General features: G+C 39.2%; 1 protein-coding gene across 1 annotated transcript; it reads right to left on the bottom strand.

Moving 5' to 3' along the window:
- Nucleotides 1-204: 204 nt before the first annotated feature.
- Nucleotides 205-23,013, bottom strand: LOC122659422 (pentatricopeptide repeat-containing protein At5g02830, chloroplastic). The gene is made up of 12 exons (XM_043854555.1): nucleotides 22,895-23,013; nucleotides 19,123-19,327; nucleotides 18,391-18,498; nucleotides 9,319-9,483; nucleotides 8,845-9,154; nucleotides 8,558-8,739; nucleotides 7,656-7,721; nucleotides 7,442-7,522; nucleotides 6,667-6,764; nucleotides 5,423-5,642; nucleotides 3,245-3,305; nucleotides 205-677 (listed from the first exon to the last, which is right to left on the bottom strand). The coding sequence occupies exons 1-12, from the start codon at nucleotides 23,011-23,013 to the stop codon at nucleotides 337-339; spliced, it is 1,956 nt and encodes a 651-aa protein (XP_043710490.1). The 3' UTR covers nucleotides 205-336.
- Between the last annotated feature and the right edge of the window lie 1,343 nt (nucleotides 23,014-24,356).

The following is a 24,356-nucleotide window of genomic DNA, read 5'->3' as shown; positions in this document are numbered from 1 at the left end:
GAAAGAACAAGCAAAACTGTAATTTAGAGTTCAAATATAGGATAGCATGCTAAGAAGTGATATACGGGTTATTGCAATTGTGCTTGCATCCTGACACTTAAAAATAAAAGGATTGAACAAATTCTATTTTTCACAACAATTTGAAGCTGGAAAGAGAAGAGAAGAGAAGAGAAGAAAAGACAGTAGTTTTCATTTTTTAAATCGCAGCATCAGCTGTACAGACTATTCCAATGATTCATAGTATCTGTAAATATTACAATGTAGTGAGCTTATTCTGCTTCAGAAATTGTATACTAACTATATACAAAATTGGATTTGGAGGATGTCATGTGATACTTATCTTCTAATGACACCTACTCTTCTCTGTAACCAGTGATACAATGACTTCCTTGTGACCTTTAGCCTTTGTAATACTGCAGGTCTTCTGGCCAAGGGTTCAAAGTCAATGGGCAGCCTGCTGTTCATGTTATTTTCATTGTTCATGTCTGGGTTGAAAGGGCTTCCAAAATCATTTCTAGTAATTGGAATTCTAGGTTGTTCCAGGATGACATCTAAGCCCAGTTCATCCTGCAAAAGTTCGATAACTGCATTCTGCACCTCAGAAGCATGGTTTGTGGCACCTGGACCTTTTCTCTTGATTCCTAGAATGATGGTCATGTCATCTTTGATTGGATTTCCTGCAACCAAGAAAGCTACTTGGTGAAGAAGATACTAGAAGACGGAACAGCAGTAATATACTTGATATAGAATTCTGATAAAATCAGAAACCACATAAATCAGTGATGCTGTCAAATTTCCTTTTAAGAGAGGAGCAGGAAAGGTAATGTCACAGTTCACCAGAATAAAAATACAATGCAAAAAAAAGACAACTTATGCTCAAAGCCTGGGGGATGAGATATTGCTAATAAACTATGCAATAATTCCCTTAAAGAAGGAAACCACTGGGATTCGAACCAGAGTGAGATCGCTGTAATGGAAAGGAAAGAGGTGGGGGTTATTCAACAAGATCGATTGTCGCCTATGCGGGAAAGCGCAAACTAAATAAGATCTTCATGCTATATTGTGTGTTGGGATAAGTGACTTAAGCTGGGCCTGGGTTTTTCAAAAAATGTGACCTAGCTACCGAGTTGCACCCTTACTTGGCTGCCAAAATTGAATGGATAAACCACAGATCGATAATTGCAACACTTTCAGATGAAGGACTTGGGGGCTCTCATATTTTCTAGGAATAGGTTTGTTTGTATCAAGAAAGGAATTAACTTGTCTCAGAGGAAATATGTTCTTGATCTCTCTGTCTGAGACTGTTATATTGGTTCTAAAAAGGTTAATAATCCTATTCCTATGGATCCTCATCTAAAAGTTGGAGCTTGTGATGACAAAGGTATTTCAGACACATCGGTAGAGAAGATTGGCTGGTAAGCTTAATTATCTTACTGTTTTTTTTTATTTTTATTATAGGTATTCTATTCTAAGGGACCAGAGGGAAGGTGAGAACTAAGAGGTTCGAACCTGAGACCTCCAGTAGGGTGGGTTTTTACAAGCCACACTCTACCAACTGCACTAGGCAGTTGTTCTTACTATTAGCAGTAAGGGTGCTCCAGGAAAAGGTCTTATTTATAGAAGCCATAATCATATCAATATTGTTGGTTGTTCTGATGCTGATGCTGATCATGATCAGAAGTCAACTATTAGGTACTATACGTTTGTTGGAGGAGATCTTGTTTCATGGTGTAAGAAACAAAATACAATTACTTGGTCTAATGTTGAGGCTGAGTATAGGGTGATGGCATATATAACGGTTGAATTGATGTTGTTAGTCTCTTGTTCAGGATCTTGGCTTTCCTGTTGACCAGCCTATTGATTTGTTCTGTGATAATCAGGATGCCATCTATGTTGCAAGTAATCCGGTGTCTCATGAACATACAGTTGACTGTTTGTGCAAGATATTGTGATGATAAAGTTGATTTCTACTCATTTTATTAGCTCTGCTGATCAGCTTAGTGATTTGTTTACCAAAACCTATTTCTTAATGTGTTTCTTCAAGGTTGTTCTAAGATGGGCATGGGAGATGTTTATGCTCCAACTAGAGGGGAGTGTTAAGGAATTATACATTAAGTGATTAATGCAATTGCAGGGGAATTTTAGTTTTAGATAATTTCTGTTCTATGTTTATGTATGAGTGCACATGTCAAGGATAGTATTATAATTTCCTTGTTTTTAGTTATTATAAATACATTATGTGACTACCGGTAAGGTTTATTCTCTTTCCTGCCAATCAGTAGTCTCTCTCCATCTTCTCTCTTCTTTTCTTTCTCTCTCGTATTCTACTTTTCTTTTCTTCCTCTGCTTCTTGGTTGGTTATTAGTAGTGCTTTGTTTTGTTACATGTTTCAATAGCCTTTAGTTACTAGTTGAGATGATTCAGGGAAGAGCGGAGAGAGATATATGTTCTCATTGAAGCCCTAATCGATAGTCTTGGATAATTTCTATACTCTTTAACTCATGTTACCTCAGGATAGCTTAGTTGACCACCACCATTCTCTATCTAAAAGGTATGAACTACATAATTGAGAAACCATTGAATTATTGATGAATAAACAAGCTATCGGTTGGAGTTCATTATGGGTATGATGTTGCTTTAACATGTACTCATACTAGAGAACTCCATTAAGGCCTTCCTCATGGGTCAGTTGGACTAATCTTTTGTTCTTCAAAAAAGCAAAACTCCTCTGGTTATCCTTTATTTTTTATTAATATATTTATTTCTTATTATTTTATCTCCTAAACCCTAATTGAGTTATCAGCCATATCCTAAACCATAAAAAACCCTAATTGAGTTACCATCCAAATCCTAAACCATATAAAAAAAATTCATATTTCTATATCTTATAATTTGGATTTTCTCAAACCCTAAATTGGCCTACATCAATCTCCTAAGCCTCTACCATTGATCAAAACAACCAAACCAAGGTGGCAAGGTCAAAGTATTTGATGTTGAAACAACGTCCAAATTGTAGGGGGGGGGGGGGGGAATAGCAGACAACATTGAAAATAAATATAAATAAAGGAAGCCCAAATTTTTGTGTGTGTGTGCACATGTACACGTTCATGCACACTTCGCTGGGTGTCATGATTCCAAACTTAGGAGTCATTAGTATTCATGAAAGCATATTAGTTGATCGAGCAATGAAATCTTATCCCAACCATTTGTATCTATGTAACCATGTTATAAAAATAGTTCTGACCTAGAGTGCAGCTCTCTTTGATCATCCACAAAACTGCAAGAACAACAATACGAGCTTCAACCTGTTGACATATGATACAGGAAGAAATGAGAACATAGACAAGTGCATATACATATGCAGCTTTCAGTTTTAACTCAAAATGCATGGAAAAGATCTATTGATTGGGAAAAGTTATGAAATTAGATGCACACATGTATATAGGTTTTTTATTTGGGGAAATTGCCTAGATCTAGGAGATAAGAAAATTAATTACAAAACAAGTAGGTTTGACTTTGTTTTACACTTACTTTGTCTTGTAAACCTACTTGTTTTGTGATAATTATGTCTAAGCAAAAGAGAAACTGCTTTGTCCAATCTCAGTGGACACAAGTACCATTCCCAATATCCTATGTCTGGTACTTCACTACTGAGTGGATAAGTGGTACCAATGGTTACCCATACTTCAAAGAGGACTGACGCAAGATTATTGTGACTTTGTTAGTGTGCTACTTTTGTGAAATTTGTCTTCCACTTATTTTAACAATTTCAGATCACAATTTCAGTAGACTGTGGTATACTATTTATGGTGATTCAAAATATTACTATTTCAGTAAGAGATTTTTAGTAGTTTTAGTTAATCTGGGTATTAAATTTGTAGAAATTTAGTTTACTTAAAAAAAAATGTCATTCTATTTTTAGTTGGAGACTTGAGTAGTATAGTCTGGTATGAGTTTTAAATCAGTAATTGTTTTAATGTTATTGCATCAATCTACTAGAATAAGAAAGCAATGACGCTATATAAGCAAGCCATGGTACACACTGTAATACGTTTTTGTTAATGGAATAAAGTCATTTGGTTTCCTGCAGGTAAGTCTGGCTTTGTCTGCAATTGTACACATCCTTGGCTGAGGTTATGATTATCCCTGCCACTGTTTGGCTACTTTTATTACTACTCTTGTTGTTCTCAATTATTACTTGCTGATTACTCAACCTGGGTTAATTTCTTCCTGTTCTTGATTCTTCAAGAATTTTCAGATTTTTTGCACTAGTTCTCAGTAGGTTTCTTGATCATTCCATATTTTGAAGAATTCTTTAATTTTATTCTGGTCTTAACTATTTCTTTCAAATCTATCCAGATTTATGATCTAGAACAATTCATACTAATTCTATGATGGCTGTATATATATATATAGAATCAAGAAAACTGTTCTTTCTTGACCAGGCCCCTTAGTTTTGCCATTCCTCTAAGCTTGGTTCAAATTTGTAAGATTGGATTTGTTTTGATTGTCTTCTTCCACCCCCCCCCCACCCCTGCTAATTTCCTTCCCTCCACACTATATCTCATATTTGAAATTGGAAATCTTTTTCCCTCCAATTCAAGCTTTCTATCCAAATCACTTCAACCCCCAGGGTTACAGGGATTGTTAATACCTTCCTGCATCTAGGAGTTACGGACTTAGGTATCCAAATCCTTAGAAGGCCACGCGGCAGCCATGTTGATACATACTACGTAAGGGGTCGCTGTAAGAAGACCAAAGAGTATTTATAATTTCAAACCTTAAAAATCTAAAGATGTAAACCATATGAATATACTGAAATATTGCAATCATGCTAAATGTGATGCTTTTCATAAATGAACTGTACATCAGAGGATTCATCCTTCTCGGTTCACAATTTGGCAGCCTGACTCTGCATTCTGTGTGTGTGCATAGTTTAGCGTAGTTACTGTAGTATAAATTCCTCCTCAGTGATGTTCTCTGATGTACTGGAGGTCCAACAGTCCCTTAGTCTGAACAGTAACAATTGTCAAGACTGGGTGCACTGCCTTGCAGACTATTCTCCCATTTTGGATAACAGACCTACCACAGTTTGACAAGCCGGCCCACAGTGCTTTAAATAATTGACCAAACTGAACTTGAGGTCATGAACTTCCACACTCAAAATGACATCCAGATCCAGTACCTTTGTACACACAGGGGTTACCAAGTCCAACACTCTCAAACTTCACTATGCCAACACGATAACATGTTATCCAAGACAGCATTAGTTAAATGTAACATATATTCATAATCTGCATTTAGCCTGGTCAGAGAACACTTGATGCAGCTATGTTCCACTTTTCGACTGGAATTCCAGATGATGTTTCAATTGCTTAACTAGGTTTGAGTTGCCATTGCCTTATATATATAACAAATGTACCTTGGTGAGGCCTTGAAGATCCATCACAAGGCTCTCAGCGATATCCTTTTGCAAGTGACCAGCAACTTTTTCAAGAAGAAAACTTTGAGGTTTCTTTAGATCAGTTTTGATAGAAGAACTTCCTGAGGCCAGTAGACCTTGATTTTGATCGCTATCCTGTATTACTCCTTCACACCACTTCTCAATTAATTGCTTGAGGTAATAGTCATTGGAATTGTACCTGCAAATGCATGTTTGTATTAGGCACTGCAACTTGGGACATAGATATTAAAGTTAGTTGTGACATCAAAATAAATCATATAAAGGGTGCTATCAGCGCAGCTTATTTAAGCCACTGTTATTTTCCTTTGCTTCTTGGAAGATCTTGGATCTACATTGAAGACCCTTAGGATTTAATTTAGTATCTTGTAAAAAAGGGCGTACCTAGTGCACAAGGCTCCCGCCACTGCAGGGTCTGGGGAGGGTCATAATGTACGCAGCCTTACCCCTGTTTTTTTTTCACAGAGGCTGTTTCCAGACTCGAACCCGTGACCACTTGGTCACAATGGAGCAACCTTTACCGTTGCACCAAGGCCTGCCCTCTTAATTGAGTATCTTGTGTCTATTAAAATTTTGTGATTTACCAGGGGTGTTTCATAATTTTCATAAGACATCACATTTGGTTAAAGAGGTTGACCTAACTGCGTTCAATTTTGGAAAGACCAATCTTTTGAAATGTAGCCAAGTGAAATGGCTATGTAGGCAACTTAACCATATGATCTGTGATTTCAGAAGGACCAGTACAAAAAAGGTGTTGGATAAGAACATTTTTAGTTGTTCATCTCATCTTTGTTTAGTTACAAGAAGGCTTTTTCCTGTACCTGTTTGAGGGGCCTAGTATTGGTTGCTATTCAAGTCAACCCCCAAAAGATCAACCCCGTTTTGCAGAATCATTGACAGACAGTCTAGATTTGAATATCATTTTCTTCAGCACAGAATCCGAGCAGTTTTTTAGCTGATTTTTGGGTGTCTTGTGAAAGGATCTTAACATCACTTATCTTTGAGTTGGTCTTGATATTTCTCAAGTTCTTTCAAGTTGTATACTGTACCGCCTTGCCGTTTCAAGTACTCCTGTTTTGGGTCTTATTAGGCTCTTTTAATTGCATCACATAATTTGCAAGTAAGGAATGCGTACATCATATTTTAAATGCATGAACCAAATTGCGAGTAACATGAAAAAACACATTTAGAGATGCTCGACTCACCCTGCTTTCCGCATATCTTGATATATAGCCAGGCATTGCTGTACTTCTTGTACGGAACCATATCTGCTACGGGCTCTTAGAAGTGTATTATATGTCACCTGAAATGACAACAGGCATAATTCTTCTCACATTCTCTTGGGCCAACAATGGCTTTGTTTTTTACTAGATGCATCTCTGGAGATAAATAAAATTTGTATGCAATAGCATTCAAATTATAATAGCAGTAGCCCCTCCACGGCTTCCCCCCCCCCCCCCCAACCCAAAAAAAAAGCGAGGTAAAGAGGAAGAGCATTATTGCTAGATTGTAACTCTCTTTGTCTGTGAAGTAGATGCATTGATAATATGCAACTCTTTTTCCATCATAACACATTAAACCAACTTCATCCTGCCCTATATGGTAGCAACATTGATAAAGATTACTCATCAAAAGAGAAAAATAAAAAAACAGGGTTTTTTTTTTTTTTTGGGGGGGGGGGGGGGGGAGGGTGAAGTTTTATGATAATCTTTGATCTCGTGAGAAGAAACGAGTCTGCCCTTCTTACACAGGATCAGTGATACAATCAAAGTTCAACCTATCAAAAGAAAAGGAAAAAAAGAGAAAAACAGGTTGGGGAGGAGGAGGTGGAAGTTCTACGATAATCTTTGACCATATTCAACATAAAAGTCTTTCTTGTTAGTGAGTAATCCAAACATGCAAGTAGCAAATAAAGTACGTGTTTAACATATGGAAGAAATAATATGAGCAAAGGAGGCATTAATTGTTCGTATAGCTCACCAAATTTGGTTGTAATCTATGTCCTTTCATTTCTTCGAATAATAAAAAAGCTATCTTCAAATTCTTGTTTTCTACACAAGCCTGCGAAAGAAAGAGCAGGTACTGTCAGCTTAAGGTACTGAACATAGACACAGAATGAAACAGCATTTACACATTAAGGATGGGCAAACGTTGGACAATGAACAGACTTAATGTGTCAAGTAAGCAGAAAAACCTTGATGGCTGCCGTGTATGCAACAACATCGGGTTTAATTCCTTCATCTTGCATAGTTTTCAGAGCCTAAGCAGGAGAAGGTGGAAAAATATGTTAGTTATAAAAGAGAATTAGCATTTATATGTATACTTTCCTCAGACAGACTATACACCAGCACAAAAATGAAGGGACAAGGAGGAGAGGAACTAAGTAGGCTATCAAAAGCATAATAATTGGCCATGGGAAATGACTGGAGATTATCAAAAGATAAAGCAAGAATTAAAGATACGTATTTAAGTAGTACAATATATCATGCATGATGTGTTTAGGCCAACAAACTACAGGATGGGATTCTCAAAATAATGCTTAACGCAAAATGAACACACGGTAAATTAGACAACTTCTCCAGGTGGAACACTATATATTTTACTCCCTGAACAACATATGCTACCTTCAGCTTGGCTAAGGTATGAAGGCCCATTTGCATGGCAAGGAAATGCCACACTCTTCCATTTAAATATTTGGGCTGCTCAACCATCTCATAGGACACATCTAAAATTAAGGTGCCATGCTTCAGTGCTGCTTGACAAGTATAAGGCAACCAAATAAAGAAAATACTGAATGCTAGTGAATGGGGTTCAACTTCTAGTGCAATGCATGTTCATGCTTTAACATGGCAAAGCTACACAAATGTGTTCCATAAATTTGTGCCAATCTCATTCATTGATAATTAAACTACACATCAGTTGGCATTTTTTTTTACCCAGAAACAAGCGGGAAGGATTTAGTACAAGCATAACATTTACTACTAAAAATTAAGAAATATAATAACTTCATACAGTTTTAAAAGGTATGATCTATATCTTATAATTTCATAGCACCAACAACTAGAAGTCAAAACAACAAACTAAAGTATGCTTCACCTGTATAGCACCCCCAGCATTTCCAGAGTTTCCACCAATATCAATCAATATTGACCAGCTAATGTGATTGGGAGAGAGACCTGCTGTCTTCATCTCCTCCATCAAAGCTTTAGCACGGTAGTAATCAGTACCACAGGCCTTCATCAAAATATTATATGTTGTAGTTGTAGGTGCAAAGGGAACTGGTTTAATGAAATTCAAATGATGTGGATCAGAGACACCACCCGGCATATCATAATCTTCACTTGCATGACCTGTCCGCCTAGTAAGTAGATTGTGTATCTTTCCATTACTTTCTTTAGTATCACAAATCTTCCAGACCCCACTCTCCTTCCAAGACTGGAACATACGAAAAGCTCTGTCATACTGACATGCCTCAACACAAGCATGAAGAAGAATGTTGAAACACTGCGAATTAAGTTCACAACCAGCAAGAAGCATCTCTTCAAATACTTGAATTGCCTTTTCTACAAGACCCACATTGGCACATGCATTGATCAATGAAGACCATGTAACTAAATTTGGAGTAACACCAGACAAAAGCATGTCTTCTTTGACTTTCAGAGCCATTTGCCACAATTTTGCATCTGCAAAGACCTTGAACTCAATGAAGTATCAATACATTGAAGAAAAGCACCACAGTAAATGGATCACAACTTCTACATGGTGAGGAAATAATAGTAGTAAGATTACGATATTATTATCACATGCAGGGATGCATTGAATTATGATCGTAACATTTGACAATAGAAAATGCATACCTTAATAATAGTACTGTATGTGATGACATCCAATTTCAGTGCCCCTTTTGATGCCATATGCTTTATTTCCTTATAAATGTCTTGAGCCAAATCAACTCTTTCAGCAAGAGAGCATGCCTTTAAGAGTATATTATAAGACGCCACATCTCCAATAACACCTAGGTTCTGGATATGCAGAAGGAATCAGGTTCACCATATTGTGTGAAATGTAAGAACGCATTACATTAATTTGTCTAATATTCAATATCTTTAATATAAATAGGCATGTGCAGCGGTACACTAAATGTAATTATTTGAACCTTTGTAAAATATATATATGCATTAGCTTAGGCCTTGTACCAAGTATGACCTTTGTTGAGATGTGTTACCCGATATTATAAGGGTATTTTTGGTTTTTTATTTATGCTTTATTTATGTACTTTTGAACAAGGGTACGATTGTAATTTGGGCTGTGACACTGTTCACGTGAACAGTGTCGTGAATAGTATCATGAACAGTGTTTCCCTTTGTAATCTCTTTTATTATTATTATTATAAATAGAGAGCTTGACTGATCTAATTGATCATTCAAGCCATTCATGAAATTCCTGTTTTGTTAACACGGCATCAGAGCCAAATACACTCTGATCTAGGTTTTCAAAACCCACCTCCCTCCGTTCGATTTTTTTCTCCTTCCCTCCATCGAGCTTCTTCCCTTCTTCTTTCTTCCTTTCTTTTGGTTCTTCTTCTCCCATTAGGGCAGCACTACTGAGGTGATCGTAATGATCTAGCTGCTGCCTCAATATACCTCCTTTTTTATGCCTCTTTTTTGGATCGAGTGGACCTGAAGCACTGTCTGCGATTTGAAGATTCCTATTTTTTTTGGAGATCAGGCCTCTACATCTGTTTCGGCTGCATCTTCTATTGTGGGATCTTTATTTGATATTGTTCTCAGCCCCTATTCACTTCATCAGATTGGTTGAAGACCCCAGCCCCTTATTGATCTCTCTTCTCAGGGTTTTTTTCAAAACCCTGACATTAATCGATCTTGGGGTTGGGCTGCTGGTTCCTGCTGCATCTGATTCGCACCCTTGCTGCCTTCATTTGACATCATTCCCAGCCTACATATCTGAGATTTTTTGCTCCAATATAGCTCTTTTCTATTGGGGGTCGATTCCAGAATTTTTTTGGATATTTTTTGGCTGTTTGCTGCTTCATTGAAGATTGGTTACCTGCTGCAATGACTGGTTCAGATTCTTCTTCAGCCTCTTCTGGCATTGATGGCCAGCCCCGGACTGATTTTCTTCCCCTTGCTGCCCCAATCAAACTTGATGGCTCTAACTACCTGAAGTGGTCTCAGTCTACCTATTTGACAGTAGCTGGCCGTGGCCTCACTGACCATCTTCTTGGGACAACAACTAAACCACTGAAAGAGGGTTCTCAGCTCAACAAGTGGTTATCGAATGATGCGATGGTGATGTCCTACTTGATCCATTCTATGCAAGGGGATATCTCAGACAATTTTCTTCTACTGGACACTGCCCATACTATCTGGAATGGTGCCAAAGAGACTTATGGTCGCACGGGGAATGATGCACAGGTCTATGAGATTAGAAAGAAGGCTAATGCCACTACCCAACAGGAGCTCTCTGTCTCCAAATACTATGCTGCCCTCAAGAACATGTGGCAGCAATTGGATCATTACTCCGACTATCAGCCCTCTACTGCTACTGATCTGGCTGCCTATCGCAAACACGTTGACAAAATACGTGTCTATGATTTTTTGGCTGGACTAAATATGGAGTTTGATCCTATTCGGGTGCAAGTACTTGGGCAGTCCCCTTTTCCATCCCTAGAGCAGGCTTTTGCCTTGGTTCATAATGAGGAATCTCGTCGGGCTGCTATGCTGCATTCCTTTACTGTTGATCGCTTCGCCTTGCAAGTTGCTTCCAGTACTCCTTCTCTTACCACTACTGATGGTGGTACTACTGTCCCTAAAGGTCCTGTCAAGTGTGAACACTGCAACAGGCTCTATCATACTAAGGCTCAATGCTGGAAGCTCCATGGGAAGCCTCCTGATTTTGAGGAAATGAAAGCCCGTGGGAAGTTTAAGCCCAAGGCTCATATGGCTGATTCTCCTACTACTACTGTTGCTGCCCCTTCATCTGACATTGGGCTTACTCAGGATGAGCTCCTAGCTTTCCGTCGCATGCTGCAGGCCTCTTCCGCTGCCTCCACTACGGCATCTACACCTGCTGCCCCTCCTGGTTCTAATTTTGCCTCAGGTACTCCAGTCAGTAGTCTATGTGCATCGGCTGTCTCCAGTCCTTGGATTATAGATTCCGGTGCCACTGACCACATGACTGGCTCCTCTAATGTATTTCATCTTTATTTTCCATCTTCTAGCAAAGACAGTGTTCGAGTAGCTAATGGTTCCCTTTCTCCTATTAATGGGAAGGGTTCCATACACTGCTCACCTACCCTGTCATTAAAATTTGTTTTGCATGTTCCGTCCTTTTCTACTAACCTTCTCTCTATTAGTAGTCTAACTAGAGATCTGAACTGCAAACTGACTTTTTTCCCTTCTCATTGTGTCATACAGGATCTGGAGACAGGGCGCACGATTGGGGGTGGTAAGATGCAGGGTGGTCTCTACTTACTTGACCCAGGTCAGCCTTTTACTTTGCATTCGGCTTCCTCTACAGCTCATCATTTACAGTCCACCTCGTCCCCTGACCTTCATCTTTGGCATTGCCGACTTGGTCATCCATCCCTTAGTACTTTGTCTCTTTTGTTTCCGGGCTTGATTAAGCATTGTAATAGGAATGAGTTTTTATGTGAGGCTTGTGTTTTGGCCAAAAAGACTCATTCCAGTTATTCTTCATTAAATAAAAGAAGTGAGTTTCCTTTTGCTTTGGTTCATTCTGATGTGTGGGGCCCTGCCCGTTGTACTTCCCTTTCTGGTCATCGATGGTTTGTCTCGTTTATTGATTGTTATACTCGTGCCACTTGGGTGTACATGATGAGCCATAAAAGTGAGGTCTTCCGCTGTTTTCAGTTATTTCATCGTATGGTTCAGACCCAATTCAATGCCACCTTGCGCATTTTACACAGTGATAATGGCAGATAGTACATGGAGGGTCGGTTCCAACTTTATTTGGCTACACATGGTATTGTCCATCAGACCAGCTGTGTTGACACACCTGCCCAGAATGGGGTTGCTGAAAGGAAAAATAGACATCTCCTTGAGGTAGCCCAGGTCATTATGTTTGCACGGCAGGTTCCTTCTCACTACTGGGGTGAAGCCATTCTTACCGCTACTTATCTCATCAAGCGTGTGCCTACCCGTGTCCTTGATGGTCGTTCCCCCGTTGATCTCCTCCAGGGTTCCTCCTCCTTTGTGGTTCCCCCCAAAGTTTTTGGTTGTGTTTGCTATGTCCGCAATCATCATCCTCATGGAAAATTTGATCCACGGAGCATTCGGTGTATTTTTCTGGGCTATTCTACGACCCAAAAAGGATACAAGTGTTACCATCCACCTTCTCGTCGTACTTTTGTCTCCATGGATATTGTCTTCCATGAGTCCTTATCATATTATTCCCAGATACCTCTTCAGGGGGAGCAGGATCAGGGTTTTGAAGATGTGTCTGCTATTCTTCCGGCTTCTATTCAGGGGGAGCCCTCTGTAACTTCAGCTCCTATACTGGCTCCTATTCAGGGGGAGCGTAGACCAGTCAGTCAAATCCCTGTTGATAAGGTAAATACCCGGGAGCGCACAAGACAAGTTGAGACTACCACCACCACCATACCACCTCCACAATCGTCTGCACTTAATCCAGATCCAGACCCTACTACATCATCTGGTAAGGATCCTTCCCTTGACTTACCTATCGCTGTTCGTAAAGGCGTTAGGTCATGCATCCAACACCCCATCTCCAATGTTGTTTCCTATGATGCTTTATCTCCTTCCTATCGTGCATTTGTTTCTTCTCTTTCCTCTGTTTCTATTCCTCAGAAATGGCAGGAGGCGATTGCAGATCCAAACTGGAAAGCAGCCATGATGGAAGAAATGACGGCCTTACTTAAAAATGAGACATGGGAGCTAGTTGTTCTTCCTTCGGGTAAGAAACCAGTCAGGTGCAAATGGGTATTTGTTTTCAAGGAGAAGCCAGATGGAATAGTGGATAGATATAAAGCCAGGCTTGTGGCCAGAGGCTTCACTCAGACTTATGGGATCGACTACCAGGAGACATTTGCCTCTGTTGCGAAGTTGAACACTGTCCGGGTCTTACTGTCTTGTGCTATCAACTTTGGCTGGGACCTACAGCAGTTGGATGTAAAAAATGCATTTCTTCATGGGGAGTTGGAAGAGGAGGTTTATATGGATGTTCCTCCGGATTTTTCCTCTGACAAGACCCATGGGAAAGTTTGTAGGCTCAAAAGGGCACTCTATGGGTTGAAGCAATCTCCACGGGCATGGTTTGGTAGGTTTCATAAAGCGATGGTCTCCTGTGGATACAAACAGAGTCATTGTGAAACCCAAAAAAAAAAAAAAAAAGAACTTTCGGAACTTGAGTGGTTTCAGGTTCTGGTTCATTGCCCAAGCTAGTCTCTATGTGTTGGACTGTCCCGATTAAGAAATTTCGACTAATCTCATGACTCGTCTATAGAGGGCATTTCGAACAGCCAACTACCTCGCCCTTCTAGAGTCAGAGAACCCCAATGGAACCCTACACCTAAGCTACCTGTGTCGTATCTACTAGCTGGACAGCATGAAGAACCCCTCCATTAATTAAACCCATTGTAAGTACAATTTATTTGTATTTTATAGGGTATCGTTCTGACCGTTTAGAGTTATAGGGGTATTTTAGTAAATTTACCTCTGTGGGACCCACATCCCCAGTGGGGAATCCTGTTCCTAACATTTACCCGTATTCGGATTACCCATGATGTCATATGACATCACTCTATGGTTAGATTAATGTAATAAGTACGAAATTCTAGTTAAAATTAGTTTTAGGAAACTGATTTTGGCTTTATTAAAACCAAACAACCCTTAGTCAATCCACTACACATATAAATAAATATATCAATCTATCTTTACTATTCCCAATTCACAAAATCAAAAGAGAGGAAAATCGATCCAGCCTAAGGAGAAGAAGAAGGGAAAGTGAGGGCTTTGCATGGGGCTTGGTTCCTACACCTGAAATTGAAGTTTTGGGACCTCCATTGACAACTTAGCTGCATAAATCAAGGCTGCCTTCACCTCTTCTCACTGCTGTATTCAGGTAAGCAGAAATTCCTACTGTACCCATCTTCTTCTCCTAATTTCTCTATCCCTAATTGATCTTTATAACAAATTCTTCCATTAAAGCTCAACCTATTGGTTTAATAAGCTAAGACCCATCCCTAACCTTTTTAATTAGACCCAATTGAGGATCAGATCTTGAATTAAGCTGTATAATTCCTGTTGTACCTCAAATCACAGCTGAAACATGAAACCTAATGAACCCTAGCATAGTGAATTAGGTTAATTTGATCAATTTCTCAAATTGGTTAATGATTTTGAATTAAATTAACCAAAACCCCTAATTTCTGCTGTTTCCCATCTTGTTCTTCTCTAATCTCAGTCCTAATTAACTCCTAAACCCTAATCAGCCATTAAAGCTTAGAAATCTTAGGTCTATTAAATTAATTTCAGTATTTAAGCCTTGTTTTGAACCAAAGAATGGTTCAGATGTAACTATGACCTGAGAATTTCAGCTTAGAAACCCAATTCTCTGCTGATTTACTCAATTAACAAACCCTTGATAATCAATTTGGGTTAATTTGTTAAACCCCTCAAATTGATTTTCAATTTTGGAATTAATCATGAAATTGGACCCACCTTAGAATTAGGTGAAACCATGAAATTAAGCCCATGCATGTCAAGATCTGACCATTAGGAACAAGACCCCAATTCTGCCCTCTGAATCCGGTCCAATATTTTTGGACAGAAATGCCCCTAGACCCTTGGTTAGACCTTAGACTGCTTCCTCGACCCTAACACTTGATCTTTTCTAATGTTTTAGGACTGTATTGGGCTGTATACTCTATTCTTGTCGTATTCTTGGGATCTTTGAAGGGTAATCGACTTAGTCTAGTCTCGCAACTTGGTAAGGGAATTCGACTTTAATTTTGGAGTGTTTATCATTTTAATTTGTTATTGTTCTGATTGCCATGTCATGCATCATCAAAATTATCCTGTTCATATAGTTTATGAGCTTTTATTTACTGCATTAGAATCTGCATGTGAATTAGGTTGCATTGGCATCTTGCATTTGCACTGATATTTACTTGTTACTGATGATTATTACTGGAGAAATACTGTTCTATTTAAATTCAGCTATTCATACATGTGCTATCATGCATAGTTTGCACTGGGCTAGGCTGTTATATCATAACCCAGTACTACGCCCCTTACCAACAGGGGGTAAGGTGTTGGACAACCCGTGGTACAGCCGAAGGGTATGCCGGGGTACCATTCACTGTCCCATGTTAGCGTGTGTACTCCGCTGTGGGAATAAACAGTAGGGTTGGTCATTGAGGGTCTATTGGGTTAGCTGCCTGGTGATATGCTTTCCTGGCAGGTCCTCACCGTGGTAGAATGGTTTTGCTCGGGTGACCGACGTCTGGAGCTGCCTGGTGTCATGCTTTCCAGTTGGTCATTGGGGGTCTGTTGGGTTAGCTGCCTTGTGTCGTGCTTTCCTGGCAGGTTCTCTTCGAGGTTAGCATCTACCATAGTAGTACTTATACCACATGAGACTTAGTATCCATGTTAGGAGCATGCTAGATTAGCACATTCATCATGAATTATTGTGTTGTGTTTTGCATGCATTTCCTTACTGGGCTCAGTTGAGAGCTCACCCCTGTGGATATCCCTATTTTTCAGGTGATTTAATTACTTTTAATGATGGATTTGCGGCGCCGGAGTTTGAAGTGCACGATACTTCGTGCGCATGTGATGATTGCGCAATCTTCTGATCTTGTCCTGACAGTCTAGGCTATCTCCCCACTCTTTTATGCTTATAAATATTTCTATATTGATATAATATAATTTTCGTATAGTTTTACCCTGTAGTACCTTTGAGAATTGTATAGTAGTATCACAAGCTTTGTTCTTTATATAAATGAAATATCACATAGACTTCTCTTACTATTGATGTTACCTTTATTATTTAATTGTTTCCGCTGCCTCTGATTACTGTATCTGTGAGCAATGATTGTGAATAGGGTACTGCACTCGTGATCCTTGGGGATTGGTTGGATGTCAGAGACATCCCGCCACACTTGGCCCTTAATAACCGGGCCGGGGCGTGACAGTAACGCTGATCACACTCTGTTCATCAAGCGAAAAGGAGAAAATGTCACTCTTCTCATAGTTTATGTTGATGACATAGTTGTGACTAGTAATGATACAGATGAAATTTCTCACCTGAAGGCTTTCTTGGGGCGGGAATTTGACATAAAAGATCTAGGACAGCTAAGATATTTTCTTGGGATTGAAGTTGCCCGTTCTCCAAAAGGCATCTTTCTCTCCCAGATAAAGTATGTTCTAGATTTATTATCAGAGACTGGTTTGCTTGGTTGTCATCCTTGTGACACTCCCTTGGAAGCTACTACTCGTGCGCAAGAGAAGGATGGTGAACGTTGATAAGGGCAGATATCAACGATTGGTGGGCAAGCTGATTTATCTCTCCCACACCAGACCAGATATTGCCATTGTTGTGAGTCTTGTGAGCCAGTTCATGCATGATCCTTATTCCACTCACATGGCTGCTGTTCTTCGTATTCTCCATTACTTGAAGTCAGCTCCAGGAAAGGGGATCCTTTTGTCTCCTCATGACCATCTTCGCATTGAGGCTTACACAGATGCTGACTGGGGTGGTAACCCTGACAGGAAATCTACCTCCGGCTATTGTACTTTTGTTGGAGGAAATCTAGTCACATGGCGGAGTAAAAAGCAAAATGTTGTGGCAAGATCTAGTGCTGAAGCTGAATTCCGTGCTATGGCCCAGGGCATATGTGAGTTACTGTGGCTTCAGAGTTTACTCCTTGAAATCCGTGGTTCTGTTCATCTTCCAATGATGTTGTACTGTAACAACAAAGCAGCAATTAACATTGCCCACAATCCAATGCAACATGACCGTACCAAACATGTGGAGATTGACGGACACTTCATCAAGGAGAAGTTATAGAGTGGGCAGATTTGTATTCCTTTTGTGAAGTCTGGAGATCAACTGGCTGATGTCTTCACCAAAGGGTTGAGTGGGAAGTTGTTTTATCCTAGTCTAGTCAAGTTGGGCATGTGTGACATCTATGCCCCAACTTGAGGGGGAGTGTTGAGATGTGTTACCCGATATTATAAGGGTATTTTTGGTTTTTTATTTATGCTTTATTTATGTACTTTTGAACAAGGGTAGGATTGTAATTTGGGCTGTGACACTTTCATGTGAACAGTGTCGTGAAAAGTGTCGTGAACAGTGTTTCCCTTTGTAATCTCTTTTATTATTAATATTATTATAAATAGAGAGCTTGACTGATCTAATTGATCATTCAAGCCATTCACGAAATTCCTGTTTTGTTAACCAAATAGAGCTGATTGGCCCATTTAGTTGGGATACGGCTGAGTTGTTGTCGTTTGTAAAATATATATATGCATATCTCAACATTGAACTTCAACTGACTATTTCTAAGGGGAGAGAGGGTGTCAGCAAATTTATGTCCTCGAGCCAAGAATCTCATTTTACATCAATCAAAAGTTCAAAACCAAGTAGAAGGAAAAGCACAGCCTCACTAACCCGATATATTGAAATGCTATAATCTGGTAAGGCTTAAGAGTTGCAATGCGTTTCATTTATTATCAAGTAAATGATGGCTAAACAGTTTCTGCTGTCAACTTTGTAAAATTCAACATATTGCAAAATGTATTTTCAGATATGTGGATTGAAGGTCTACTAAAAACAAAGATAAGATTTACTATTTTACACTGGAAAGGAATCCCCCATAAAATCTGCCTTTAAAGAAACGACAAAATAAAAGGAGAAAACATTACTTGCATTTGCTTGTAGACATATAAGGTATAATTCAAATCATTGGCATTCACATTCATGAGACTGTTGAAAACGTAAGTATTGGGGATGACCTTCTGAGCGAGCAAGTCCTGCAGCAAAAAGTTATATACATAAGAAACACTCAGATCTTAGTGGATTTATGGAAAAAATAAATAAAGGAATGTTCAGAGGCAAATATGAATATGAATTTTAACACCAAGTCTTTTATCAGAGAAGACATATGGAAAGTTGAAGACCATCAAGTGCAAAGAATACTCCAATCTCTGTTGCAATCGTATTAACTTTTTTTCATTAAATCTCAATTCCAGGAAACTACAACTGGATTTAAGTTGTACTTCTAGTCTCTGATATCTGTAATGCATGGATTCTCCAGTTGGGAATCATAAATTCACCTACTAAGACCAAAGAAATATGAAGGGAAAAGATACACACTTCAAAACTGCCCACATGTTTATCTGCAGCTGAAGGCATGCTCTACCACCTAGCTATCCACTAGCATACCAACATCATCATGCACACCTCCTCATTCATAAATATGCATACATAAAGTCCCATCCAAACATCAAATTTATGCACTTTAGCATAAAAGATAAAGGTGTATTAATAATCCAAAGCCAGACACAAATTAAAACATGCATAATGTTTCTCTAACTTACGAAAGGAAACATCCACAGAAAACTTCCTCAAGATTTCTCAAGAATACAAGAGATTACCTCATAAATGTATCGAGATCTTAAAGAGTCACCACAGACACCACAAACATCAATTATAGTACGACAAACATACATATTAGGCTTGTCTGATTTGCTCCTGGAAGCTTCATATGCAATCAAAGCAGATGCCAGATCCTGTCTCTTTCCAAATTCATGAATGATAGAACTGAACAAAACATGTGCATGTGGAAGCATACATACGTACCTGCAAAATATGGCCAGAGCATTAAATAAAGGCTAAGACTTATGTTACATGGATGCAGATGCAAGTGTTAAGAGTTTGATGCAGACACAGTGTTGAACTCAATAAACCACAAGAAGTAGGATTAATTGACTCCAGGGTTACACAGTTTCTCTCTCTCTCTCTCTCTCTCTCTCTCTCTCTCTCTCTCTCTATATATATATATATATATATATATATATATATATATAATTTTTTTTGGTTGTATCATAAAAACAAGATTTACAAGTGTTATTACTCAACAGAAATTATAAAAAAAAAAAAACAGCTAGGCACAAAATATTATTTTATTTTATTAATTACAATTCTGAATAGAAATATTTCAAAAATAGTGGAACAGAGATATTCAAAAATAGTGGAACAGAGATATTCAAAAATAGTGGAACAGAGATATTCAAAAATAGTGGTTGTTAATAAGGATGCATAGCTTCAGCTGTGGCCCATTGATCTATTATACAACCACCTGTAGAACTGCTGATAGAGAGAGAGAGAGAGAGAAAGAGAGATATGTTACAACCGCTTATCCTAAAAGCTCAAGCTGTTAAGGGCAACAACAATGTATATCAACACCCCCGCATGTGCAGGCCTGTACACACACGGTCTTGCACGTGCACGCACTCACGTGAATCACCATCACATGGCACTGAGGGGAGAAAGTGTCGGGGAACCCCATTGCACTTCCCAAGGATCGAACACTCGACCTCCCTGCTCTGATACCATGTTACAACCATAGTTCAAAATCTTGACGAAATTTCATCGAGATCTCGAATATTTCGAGTATTTTTGTCGAGCCGAAACGAGATGCTATGTCGAAATGAAAAAATGCAATATTTCTGAAATTTCGGTCTAAAAAATGCACCGTTTCGTCGAAATTTCGATTATTTTGGTCATTTTGGCATTTTACACTCAAAAATGACCAAGCAAGACTTATAGAAAAAAATACAATATTTCGACAAAATTACACCGAAATTTTGGTCTGGCCGAAATGGCCTTCCAAAACGAGATTTAATACTATTGTTACAACCACTTATCCTAAAATCTCGAATCTCGAACTGTTAAGTAAGGGCAACAACAATGTATATCAACAAGAGAGAGAGATGCAGGTCTTGGATCTCCTAAAAAGACAAAGAGAACATAAACAGGTACAATTGTCCATGCTTCTGCATTCCTCCCTTTTATTTCTTTTTCTTTTTTTTTTAAACCCGAATATTACCTGGGACCCAGGCCAGCCCCTAGAGTTTTATTAATAAACCAAAATGGTAAAAAAAATATAAGGGGGGGACATTCCACCTTACCCCGACCCAAGAAGCTGAACAAGCTCTCAAAAAAAAAACTCAAACAAATCCATTCCCAGCCCCATACAGCTTGGAAGAAAAATAAGCACTACTTTCTAAGAACAAGCAGTCCAGCCTTGTCCTTCCTTAGAATAACTTGTAAAATTCCCGGTGGTAGATTGCCTCGGTGGAAATTGATAGAAGACCCAGTGTCACAAGCAAGATTAGCCAACCAATCAGCCGCCCTGTTACTTTCTTTATAAGCAAAGATCACATTAAACCAAGTTGCAGAAACTAAAGCTAAGGCCTCTCGAAACCAGTGCCAACCCTTCCACAAGTTGCATTTCCTTTGGCGAATCATTCTAACAGTGGAAGCGGAGTCCAAATTTACCACCAAATCAAAAAAAACCTAACTCCTTGCACAGAAACAAACCATCCCTTAAAGCTCCTAATTCAGCAACTGAGTTAGTGCAAGCACCATAGAAGTTAGAAAAAGCTGCCAGGACAACACCATTCAAGTCCCTAATGACCCCTCCACCCCCACCATTGCTAGGATTACCTCTACAAGCACCATCCACATTAAGCTTCAACGAAGCGAAAGGCGGACACCAATACACTGGGAGAGGACGTTTCAGCCTGGGGGTGGGCGCCGAAAGACCGAAACACTGCTGAATTAACCCATCCCTAGAGGACCCCAAGCGCCCAACCTTAGGGGGAAGCGGAAAGCTTTTCACCCAGGCTTTAATGCACTCAACTATTGAGCCAGCAGTGCGCACGTTTTCCTCGTGTCTTCTATTGTTTCTTTCCTTCCAGAGTTCCCAGACGATCAGAGAAGGAAAGATCCCAGTAATTTAGGCACTTAGGCTTTTGCAACTTGCCGATTCCTGTCAAAGAGAAATCCGAAGTATCCTGCGAGGGAAGAACAGCAATGTCAAGCCCTCCTCCTCCTCTTCTTCTACCCTTCTCCTTATTCTTCATCTTTGTTTATTTCCTCTTCTTTCAAAGGATGGTACTTGGGAGAGGACAAATTCTCCACAAGTCAGTGCCTTGGTGGTGTCATCAGTTGCCGAATCTGTGTCCAAACATACGAACATGAAATTCATCTGGGGCCTGGCAACTTTGGATTTCACAATATTTTCAAGGAATACGATCTAGTTAATAACAATTAACAACAGTATTTTTAATGTTCTTATCATGTAAATCATTCTTTTTTAGGAAACAATGAACATGAGTGGGGAGCCCCCTCACACAAATGCCCATGTGAAAAACAGTCATCAATGATAAAGAAAACGTGCTCTAGCTTCACAATTCAATAGCAAGTTCATATGATTGATAATAACCTCATTATTATGCAAAACATCAACCAAGAATGAACACAAAGACATAAACCCATCTGGTTGCATAGTGATTCCTTATTCTCCAAATAACTTTGTTCAATTTAACAATTGGCAATCCTAAATGATGCATAGTTTCGAATTTTTGGTGATATGGGTTCCCCAAGAGACAAACCAAGAATCAATGCACCGAATCTTCAATTTTGGAAACTCCTAGCCAAAATATTTTTCAATTATTTCAAACTAATAAAAAAATAGCATAAGCTTCTCTATATCTCCAGTGATTTTCAATTGAATCAGTGAAATGATTTTGATTTTGGTCTCAATAAACCAGAATATTGTAGCCAAAAGGCCCAAAACCAATAAAATATATCGGAAATGGAAATTGGTGTGCATGGCCAAAAAAGACTTCAATCACACCCAAAGTATGATCACAGATCTAACCAATGTCGATAATGCCAACTCACAAGGCGAACTCTAAGCTTCAGACCAGGTTAGTGTCCAAAATCCAAATGACCTCAAGTCTCCAGTATAACTAGAAAATAATAGAATTAAAATTATTTCAGTTTATGTAATTCATGAATAAAATGACCAGGCTTAGCATTATAATGGAATAAATAAAACTAATAGGGGACGTGCTGATTGCTCTCTACTTGCACAAGCATTAGAAACCTCAAAAGTATGAGGTCGCCTTTGGATGACTTCTGAAAACGGCTTTTTTGTTTCCCACATTGAAAATAAATCTATTGGAAAAATAAGTGACTGTCATACTCAATTTATTAGCAGTCAAACTTCAAAATGGAAAACAAGACCGAAGATTTACAGTTAAAAGGGAAACAAAAGGGCAGCTTTTAGAGAAAAATAGACAAAGTTGCAACCAAACTTTCTGAAGACCAATTTACAGGAAAGCACTCCAGCCATACCTTACAGCCAAATGTGGGGTACGTTTCTGAGTGCACATTGTTACAATTTCAAGTGGGTCCACAATTTCTTTAATACAGAAGCGGAAACCTACACCAAAAGAAGAGCGCTCAGAATGCATCACAAAATATTACTGTCTAACAAAATTATATATATTCAAATATCAAGCTTACCTACCATCATCACCTCCACCCAAAAAAGGGGGGAAAAAGACTTTTTTTTTTTTGGGTGAATAAAAAAATCATTACCAAAAGGAGAAAAAGATACAAGGAGCCCCCAAAATTAGGAGGGAAAAAAACCAAAACAGAACTAGCAATACAAAGCAAGCAAGACCCATTCCTCAGGGAGAGGAGACAAAGGGCTGCAATAAGGAGAGAGGCAGGCCTCAGGACGCAACAATAAACCTGTACCTTGGGGAATCAGTACACTAAGATTGGACCAAAGATAATTTGCTTCCGACTTTGAAAGCGATGAACTCCCAAATTTGCTCTAAAGATCTAAAGTTGGAGGAGCATTTTTTAAGATTGCGCTCCATCCAAATATGGCTGATAGCAGCAACAAAAAGGCAAGCTTACCCACCACGCCACAGATTGACTTTTTGGCAAAGGACATATCCATCCAGATCCGTTCAACTGCTAATGGAAGAATCCTTTGCTTGGCCAGCATTTACTTGGGAGCCCTTTCCAAATTGAGAAGGAAAAGGGGGAAGCAAAGAAGAGGTGGTCCACATCTTCGAATGCATTCCAACGAAGGCAACAGGATGGAGAGACTGAAATCTTACAAGGAATGAGAAAGGACTGCATTGGGAGATAGTTGGAGAGGCCTGCCAAACAATGAAATTATGACTGGGAATGTGGCTCTTGATCCAAACTAACTTGCGCCAGGGAGACAAGGGGCCACAAGCACTGATGAGTTCCCAAGCCGACTTAAAATTGAATTCCCCTGAAGAAGAAACAGACCAAACAACAATGTCTCCCCTACCACTAGGCCTTCTAGGAATGGAAGGTAACGCATTTCAGACGGCTGATAATTGGGAAGAGGAAGAAGCAGGGGTAGCCAATCATCATGTTGAATGACATCCTCAACCAAAGACTGTTTAGTGAAACCCGAACTGTAAATAGCTCTTGCACCGACTGAGTGGAGGAGAATACCCATGGGGTGCTAATGGTCAAGCCACAGGTAAGTGGAGCCACCATCATCTATTTTTCAAGAAGTGGCTCCAAGAGAAATAGGCTTAAGGTTTAGAGTTTTCCGCTAGACCCAAGAAGCATCAGTGATAGAAGGACCAGTCCAAATAGAATCATTGCATAGTAGCCCAGTAGACCTAGTCAACCCAAATACTTTTCTTCTTAGCCACAAGCTTCCATATTTAATTTGAGAATACTGGTAGAATTAACCTCGTTGCTTCTTCTCAAGCCTAGACCTCCCTCATCCTTGGGGAGACAAACAGCAGCCCAACTGGGG

The sequence above is a fragment of the Telopea speciosissima genome, chromosome 1 (assembly GCF_018873765.1).
Source record: "Telopea speciosissima isolate NSW1024214 ecotype Mountain lineage chromosome 1, Tspe_v1, whole genome shotgun sequence".
NCBI lineage: Eukaryota > Viridiplantae > Streptophyta > Magnoliopsida > Proteales > Proteaceae > Telopea > Telopea speciosissima.
Note: the sequence above shows the minus strand (reverse complement) of the source record. Positions and strands in the feature narration are given on the sequence as shown.

Coding starts and splice junctions, on each gene's coding strand:
- LOC122659422 (XM_043854555.1), bottom strand. CDS start 23,013: ATGCATTCTGAGCGCTCTTCTTTTGGTGTAGGTTTCCGCTTCTGTATT. Junction 18,499..19,122: donor GATCTCGATACATTTATGAG/GTAATCTCTTGT, acceptor TTTTTGCTGCAG/GACTTGCTCGCTCAGAAGGT. Junction 9,155..9,318: donor CATACAGTACTATTATTAAG/GTATGCATTTTC, acceptor ATTGAGTTCAAG/GTCTTTGCAGATGCAAAATT.